Genomic DNA, 8640 nt, shown 5'->3' on the forward strand with positions numbered 1-8640 from the left:
TCTATTTGTAAGCAGTCCAGCTGCAATTGCTTTGGCAATACAAATGTATAATTTTTGTCATGCCAATAATGCACTCTTAAATTGAAATTGAATTGAGCGCGAGAGAGAGCGAGCGAGAGAGCGCGAGAGAGAGAGAGAGAGAGAGAGCGAGCGAGAGAGAGAGAGAGAGAGAGAGCGAGAGCGAGTACACAATAATGATCTTTAAAAAAGCATCATATGACCCCTTTAAACACAATTTTGGTAATACAATAGAATGGATGTTTTCCTAGTTAGTTTGTCAACTTATGTTAAAGTCAGACAGTATGCCACTACACACTTCGCAACCCTTCAGCAATAATCTTTAAAAACCGACAAACTATGTTTGTTAACTATTGCGCACATTGCTAGCACATGAACACACTCACTCTTCTCTAACACGTAGAAGGTTAAATTATGATTGAAAAGAAAAAATGCAAACAATTCATTATTATCACTGGATACAGTCACACAGTATGATCATGAAAATTATGTAATTCAAGAAATGGCTCGATAGGGTAACTTAGACCGTAACATAGTTTTGCAATTTCACCATTTGACTCATAATTTCAATGACAGGCCTTGTCTGGCCAACCACATTTTGTTTTCTTAATCAGGTTAACCTCAAATTTAAATATATATTTCAATTTGGGGTTAACCCGATCAAGAAAACAAAATGTGGTTGGCCAGACAAGGCCTGACATTGAAAATGACAGGTTAATAATGTTGAAGCTGGTGAATTTAAGTCTTAAGTAAATGTATGTAAATTCATAACAGTGTACCCAAAACAATTGACGGGCAGTTATTTGATAATAGGTTATTGTAGATAAAATATTGAGGGGGAAAAAACAAACAAACAAATGAAAGGACACGTATATTATACAATAATGTGTTCAAAATGTCAAAAAGTTATATCAAATACAACAAGCCATTTTTAGTTGCAGGGGGTTGTTTGATCAAATAACATAGTTGATAGAACTTGAGATTATAGAATAAAATTTTAATTCAATAAAACAAAAAAACTATTTTTTTCTGAAGTATGTAGAATTAGAAATAATTTCATATAGATAATGTTGCTTTAATTAATTATTTTGAACTCAAGACCCACTCATAGCAAAAACTGTAATTGAAGGGTTATCAAGGCAATTTCAAGTAAACTGAAACATAAGGTGCACAAAATATTTGTACAAGATTATAATGTGCTTTCCCTTAATGGATAAAATAGGATTTTTCTTTAAAAGTATATATATATTTATCATTAATTGAAATGAAATGTGCTATAAATTGTAGAATAAATTATGTCATATGCACAAAAAGCCCAAAGAATTCTATTCACAGTTACGCAATTTCTTTGGTCATTCAGTTTTGGCTATATGATTAATATTGTGAAATCAGGTATGTCTGGGTTTCAGACATCATCATTATTATTACCTTCTCCTTTCCAGGTGTGTGATGTCAGCTGACGTCCTTCTGAGCGGTGGTGCTCCGATGCGCCGCGGGCCCTACATCAGCATGATCACCAACCGGACCATGAACTTGCTGATCCGTGCTGCCATGCTCTTTATGGTGGGCGTGTTTCTAGCGCTCGTGCTAAACCTGCTACAGGTGCAGCGTAACGTCACTCTCTTCCCTCCAGACGTCATCAGCAGCATTTTCTCCTCCGCCTGGTGGGTTCCTCCCTGCTGTGGAACAGCCGCAGGTACACAAACACACACACGACATATTACGATTGTCTGAACTGCTTCTGTCATAACTGAGGATTCTCACACAAATGAATGCTGTTGTCGTTCTCAAGACCGTATATATACAGTATATGGGGTCTGTGAGATCTGTGATGTCGATTAAATGCCACTCTTCTTTTTTCAGCGCTGATAGGTTTGCTGTATCCCTGTATGGATCGTCGTCTGGGGGAGCCGCATAAGCTCAAGAGAGAGTGGTCTAACGTGATGCGCTGTGTGGCCGTCTTTGTGGGCATAAATCACGCCAGTGCTGTATCCTTCTCCTCGCATTTCTTCTTGTTCTTGACCTTTTCTAACAAAGTCATTCTGTCAAGCTGTTCAGCTGCAATAGATGAACACAGTTTTAGTCTTATTGTTTGTCTTAAAGTCACGCTGTAACAAGATTAATATTTTCTTACATAATGTGACGCACGTCTGAAAAAAAATGTAGGACGGAGACTTGGTACTATTCATCTGAATGCATGCTTGTGATTGATACATTTTTTTTTAACGCATAAGTTTTTGGTTGTCAGCGTTCACAGAACCAGAGATAAACATATTTTGTTCTGCACTGGAAATGACATTGAGCTGATAATAAATGTGGCCGTTTTATAGAGTGCTGCAGTGATGACTTGTTTTTGTAGGTCAACCCATAAAATAGCATCAGCCTTGGTTCCTTCGACAAAAACCGATAGGATTTTTCTGTTGGCTTTTGGATTATTGCAGAAAATAAACTCTGTGACCAACAAATGTTTATCATTTACACATTTTGTTGAAACAAATTGAAACAACTTTTATACATGTTTAATCCTAAATGCAATCACCAGAAGTAAAAAAGATAAATCTAGCTTATAAACAAACAACACCACGGTTTCATGACTTGTCTAATGCCTCACAGTCTCATGTCACCACCATTTCAGCGTCTGACACTTCTTTCAGTCTTTACAAAAATTCTCTGAAAGTGTGAGTTCGAATAGTTTGCAAGAGTGCAATTATAAACAATGAGGTTGTGAAACTGGACTAGTGAGTAGTTTATCTGTTCAGTTTGACAACCACCTTTTGCAAGACGTAAAAGCTTTTTAAAAAAAAAACACAATTTGGAATTACTGATGTGTTTTATGTTGTAGTATAAAAGCTTGTGTGAACATGAACAACAGACCTTATTTCAGGCTTTCAAACAAAAACTTGTTCAAAACCCCATTGAATTCAGGACAATGGAACCGGAAGTGCTAAACTGCTACCTCGTTTCTGGGTTTGGGCCTTCAATAATACATCATCCCTGCAGCACAGTATTCTACAAAAAATGATATTGCTCTTGTAGGACTTGTTATCTTTAACACTGGTGCCAACAGAAGGTGGACTTTGCGAATAATGTGCAGCTGTCATTGACGCTGGCTGCCTTGTCTGTCGGCCTGTGGTGGACGTTCGATCGTTCACGCAGTGGTTTTGGGCTGGGAGTCATCATTGCAATACTTGCCACACTTGCCACCCAGCTGCTGGTTTACAACGGAGTCTTTCAGTGAGTTTCATACACACTCTGTTATAAGTCTGCACAATATAGTCAGTTGGAAGCATCACCGAATGACAAAAGTAGTTTTAAGGCCTGTTCACACCAAGAGCGATAGCTATAAGATCTACTGCTTACACTTGCATCATTAAAAGCCTGTTTTGCTTGGATGGTTTTGTTTGGTACTTCACTATCCATGTGTGAATGTGTGCAGATATACCTCCCCTGACTTCCTGTACATTCGGTCCTGGCTGCCATGTATCTTCTTCGCCGGGGTCATAACAGTGGGGAATATTGGACGACAGCTAGCTCTGGTAAACTTTTGCATAGTTACTCAAACATAATCACACAATTAAGCTCTGTTCCAAACCTCAGTGGACTGAACTGATTTAACACTGATGTCAGAAAGAGTTTTTTTTTTTTTTTTAAGAAATTAATAAATTTATTCAGCAAGGATTCGTTAAAAGTGACAGTAAAGACATTTATGCATGTATTTATTTATTTATATAAATTATGTATTTATAAAAATACATGCTGTTTTTTAAACTTTCTATTCAACAGAGAATCCAGATGTAAAATATATTACAGTTTCTACAAAAATATTAAGGAGCACAACTGTTTTCAAAATTGATAATTGATTAAAAAAAAAAGTGCACTAAATGTGACACTGAAGACTGGAATAATGGCGCTGACAATTCAGCTTTGCATCACAGGAATAAATTGCATTTTAATGTATATTCACATAGAAAACAGTTATTTTAAATTGTAATAATGTTTCACAATATTACTGTTTTTACTATATATATTTTTTTTATCAAATAAATTCAGCCGAATTGTCGTCTTTCAAAAACAAAAAATGTTAATTAAAAAAAAAACAAAAAAAAAACTTTTAAACAGTAGTGCAGGTTATTTTGTTGGCTTGAATTAGATTTCTTTCTTTCTTCCTTTATAAATGAATTTATTTATTAACAAAGCTATATATACAGTGCCTTGCGAAAGTATTCATTACCCCTTAATTTTTTCCATGTTTTGTGTTGCTGCCTTATGTTAAATTGCTTTAAATTACTTTTTTTCCCACATCATTCTACACTCCATACAGCATGATGGCAAAGCAAAAAACAGGTTTTTAACATATTTGCAAATTTATTCCATTGCATAAGTTTTCAACCCTTATCTGGGACAGTTGAAATTTAGCTCAGGAGCATTTATATTGCTTGTAGATGTTACTACACTTAATGTGAAGTTAACCTGTGGCATATTCAATTGAATGGGTATGATTTGAAAAAGCACACACGTCTTAATAAAAGTCTAACAGCTGAAAATACATATCAGAGCAAAACCAAACTCTGAGGTCAAAAGAGCTGCCTGTAGAGCTCAGAAACAGGATGGCATCAAGCCACACGTCTGGGGAAGAGTTCAGAAAAAATTCTGCTGCATTGAAGGTTCACAGAAGCATGTAGCCTTCATTATCCATAATGGAAGATGTTTGAAACAACCAGGACTTTTCTTAGAGCTGACCTCCTGGCCAAACTTAGCAATTGATGGAGAAGAGTGGTCACTCTAGTTGAGCTCCATGATCATATATGCAGATGGGAGAAACCTACAGAAGGACAAACATCGCTGCAACACTCCACCGATCTGGGCTTTATTTCGGAGTGGCCAAACTCAATCTTCTCTTCAGTGAAGACACATGAAAACACACTTAGAATTTGCACAAAAAAAAAAACACCTAAAGGACCCTCAGACTGTGAGAAACAATATTCTCTGGTTTGATGAACCTCAGTTCCAAGCATCATGTTTGATGGAAACCAGGCACTGCTCATCACCTGCAGAGTAGCATCCCAAAAGTAAAGTGTGGCAGTAACGGCTGTTTTTCAGGGGCAGGGACCAAGAGACTCGTCAGAGTAGAAGAAACGCTCAGTGCAGCAAAATATAGAGATAGCCTTAATGAAAACCCAGTCCAGAGCATTCAGAACCTCAGACTGAGCAGAAGGTTCACCTTCCAACAGGACAATGACCCTAAGCACACAGCAAGAGTGGCTTATAGACAACTCTGAATGTCCTTGAGTGGCCCAGCCACAGCCTGAGCTTGAACCCAGTCAAATATTTCTGGAGAAACCTGAAAATGTACGTTTGCCCCATGCAACCTGACAGAGCTTGAGAGGTGAAGAGGTGAGGAGAAGAATGGCAGATAATTGCCAAATACTGATGTGCAAATCTTGTCGCATCATACCCAAAAAGACTGCTTCAGCTAAGTACTGAGTGAATACTTATGCAATGTACTTATTTAAGTTTTTTTATTTGTAATAAATTTGTGAATTTGTGACAGTTCAGTTTTTGCTTTGTCATCATGGTGTATGGAGTGTAGATTGATGTGGAAAAAAAGTAATTTAAAGCAGTTTAACATAAGGCTGCAACATAAAACGTGAAATAAATGATTTTTTTATATATATATATATATATATATACATAGCACATGTTTATTTGCATTTCATCAAATGTTTTACCAGTGTGTAACTCAACTTTGGAAGATCTTAAAATTGTGATGTGTAGTTATGTTGCCTTTCAAAACACTATGTATTGCATTGATTTGTGTTTCTTTATTTGCTGCAGTATGAGTACAGAGTCAGTCAAGAAAAGACCCACCAGGATTAAGGAAGAATCCTCTGCACACATGGGACAATCCAGGATAAAGTAGTGAAGCAGGAGCACCATGACTGACAGAGTGATCCATCATTGAGGAGGAGCTGCTGGACAGTGTTATGATTTATACCTCCAGATCTGTTTCCTGCCTCCTCAGACGCTCAGGTTCTCTAAGTGTGTGTAACAGTAAGATACGATGTTGTTTACACACTCTCATACTGTCTTCGCCAGCGCTGAAATGCTGTAAAGCTGCTGCAAAGTGCCAAACTGACTCTGACTGATCAAACTGCGTGACTGTCCTCACCTCATGACTGGAGGCAAAGCCTGGTGTGTAAAAGATGGGCAATATATTGACTGAATATTTACATGCATTTCATGCACAGACACAAAACTCAAATCGCAAGAAATTTTCTATATGATCTTGATACTGTTGTGGCCTCTATCCTCTGTGACGGGTGGAGGAGAGTCATCTGGACAAAGCACCATCATCGGATCTCATTCATCATACAGAAAAATCACTGGTCATTAGAAGTAAGGAGAGTAATATAGAGTATTATGACAGGGCATCAAATCTGTTACATATCACTTTACTAAAGGGCAGTTCATGTCTGCGGTGTCTCAGATCCACCAGTAGTGGGCGTCAGAGGATAACTGACCCGTCACCCTGTGTTTGTAGATGCAGTGCTAAACACAAAAGACCATATTTTCTAACAGACTAACCAGTGTGCTGTGTTCATTAGTTGGGAGGGGAATTGGTGTTCAGCAAGGTGTTGATTACTGCTTTGATTACAACTTGAATATTTTATTGTAATGCATACCTCATAGCCAGGGCTGCGTTTCCCAAAAGCATCGTAAGCTTAAGTTGATCGTAGCTCCATTGGTTTGAATGGGTCTACGATGTACTTAAGCGTACCATGCTTTTGGGAGAAATGAAGGGAATTGTTTTTTTTTTTAATCTTGGCTCTTTTTATTGGGAGGATATTTTATGAAAAACTGAGTAGAATGCAAAATAAGTGGGATCAATGTGTTTTAAGTGTTACAATGAGACTTGACAACTTAAACAACTGTAGACTTGCAAGAGTAATTGTACAATTTGTACGTGACCATCTGAAAGCGAGCATGTTGGGATGTTTTCTCAGGCATGGGTGATTACTTGATCCACGGTTTGTATTTAACCACATTTACTGTTTTTTGAAGTTGAAGTTACATGTTTGTTATTATTACATCTGCATTATTAAAAGAGACTTTCTTTGAGTTCATTTTCTTTGGATTACTATTATAACTATATACTATTATTTATATATTTTTTTAGGCTTTTGTACATTCATAGAAAGTTATTTTTAAATTCATTCAGTTAGTAAACAAACAAAAAATGTATACTTTAATGCAATTAATTCATATACAATGTATAATCAGTGCTTGATACTCATTCATTACATTACACATTTTAGGTAATGTAATCAGACTACTTTTAGACTACTTTTGACCTAACTCATTTATTACATTGATTTTAACAGCTAAGTTTATGCAACTTGGCCCTAGTTGTTTCAGTGAGTTTTGTATAGTATTTTCTTTACTGTTTACTTTGAAAACTATGTCTAAAAATGGTAATATTTTATGTATTTGAGGTCTGAGCTGTGGGAACGGTGAAGAGAGAGAGGGCAAACACTTTGCATTTAAATCAGCCAATACTGTCTTAAATAGCCTGCATAGCACTTCATCTTTTATAACATGGGAGTTTGACCAAATATATTCAGTGTTGATTTTTTGTAAAATGTTGCAACAAGATGTTAAAAAATGAAAAGCAAGATGAAGAGCATTAAACATTACAATATGTAAAGGTTTTCTAAACTAAGGTTTGTAAAGGGACTGTAGGGGGTTCCTACATTTAATAAGTAAATAAATCATAAAAATGTAAAACAAAAAAAAAATCATTTTAAAATAATCAAAGCACTTACTAAAAAAGATGAAATATGTGTTTACCTGCATGTCATGTGACCATTAACCAATGTCAGAAACGTGAACATGCAAATGTGTTACTTCATTACTAACTTATTACCTTAAAATCTCAAGAGCACTTCAAGTAAATATATTAGGTAAAAAGGTTGGGAATGCCTGCATTACATGTAAATAAGAAATAACATGAATGTACCCATTTAATGCATTCCAAAGACAGTAATACATGGTTAAATATTAGTCACTGATAAAATGAGTGTGTTCATCAGTAGTTTATGCAATGTTAAAATATTGAGAAAAAAATATTTTGTAAATCAAGTGGTCAAATGCTATGTAATTATATAGCCACCTGACTGAATGTCCACAAAACTGGTAGACTTTCTGAATGTATAAGCAGAGGGCTATTTCAGAAAGGAAAAAATCAAAAGAGGAATTAGGGAAAATCAATAAATTATTAATCGTCAGCTATTGTGTGAATATGTAATCATGTATTCCATAAAAAAATAACTGTAATCTTATTACAAGTACTTAATTTTTGGAATCTGATTAAGTAATCCAGATTACACTACGCTGCACTGAATTATATGACAAATTTCAGATTTTATACATGCACTATGCTTTTGTTGCCATACACTTTAGTCAGGGTAGCTTTATTTTTAATTTCGAAACACCAGATTGCACGGATCACTATTTGAAATATCTGAATTTTACAAGTTTAAATACTCTTTAAGATATTTTGGGATAATGTGATTTTTAAAAAACTTTATCCAGGATGGGCCAAGCCCATGATCTAACAGTACC

General features: G+C 35.9%; 1 protein-coding gene across 3 annotated transcripts in view; it reads left to right on the forward strand.

Moving 5' to 3' along the window:
* LOC107670326 (insulin-induced gene 2 protein-like) overlaps positions 1–7120 on the forward strand; it is an 8299-nt gene extending 1179 nt beyond the window's left edge. For all 3 annotated transcript variants that reach the window (XM_016462895.1, XM_016462896.1, XM_016462897.1), the window contains exons 2-6: positions 1461–1714; positions 1882–2006; positions 3086–3252; positions 3455–3554; positions 5854–7120. In XM_016462895.1, coding sequence (XP_016318381.1) covers positions 1468–1714; positions 1882–2006; positions 3086–3252; positions 3455–3554; positions 5854–5895 — 681 coding nt within the window. In that variant the 5' untranslated portion in view covers positions 1461–1467 and the 3' untranslated portion in view covers positions 5896–7120. The remainder of the gene's footprint in view (positions 1–1460; positions 1715–1881; positions 2007–3085; positions 3253–3454; positions 3555–5853) is intronic.
* The last annotated feature ends 1520 nt before the right edge of the window (positions 7121–8640 follow it).

The sequence above is a fragment of the Sinocyclocheilus anshuiensis genome, unplaced genomic scaffold (assembly GCF_001515605.1).
Source record: "Sinocyclocheilus anshuiensis isolate Anshui unplaced genomic scaffold, SAMN03320099.WGS_v1.1 scaffold732, whole genome shotgun sequence".
In the NCBI taxonomy this organism is placed as follows: Eukaryota; Metazoa; Chordata; class Actinopteri; order Cypriniformes; family Cyprinidae; genus Sinocyclocheilus; species Sinocyclocheilus anshuiensis.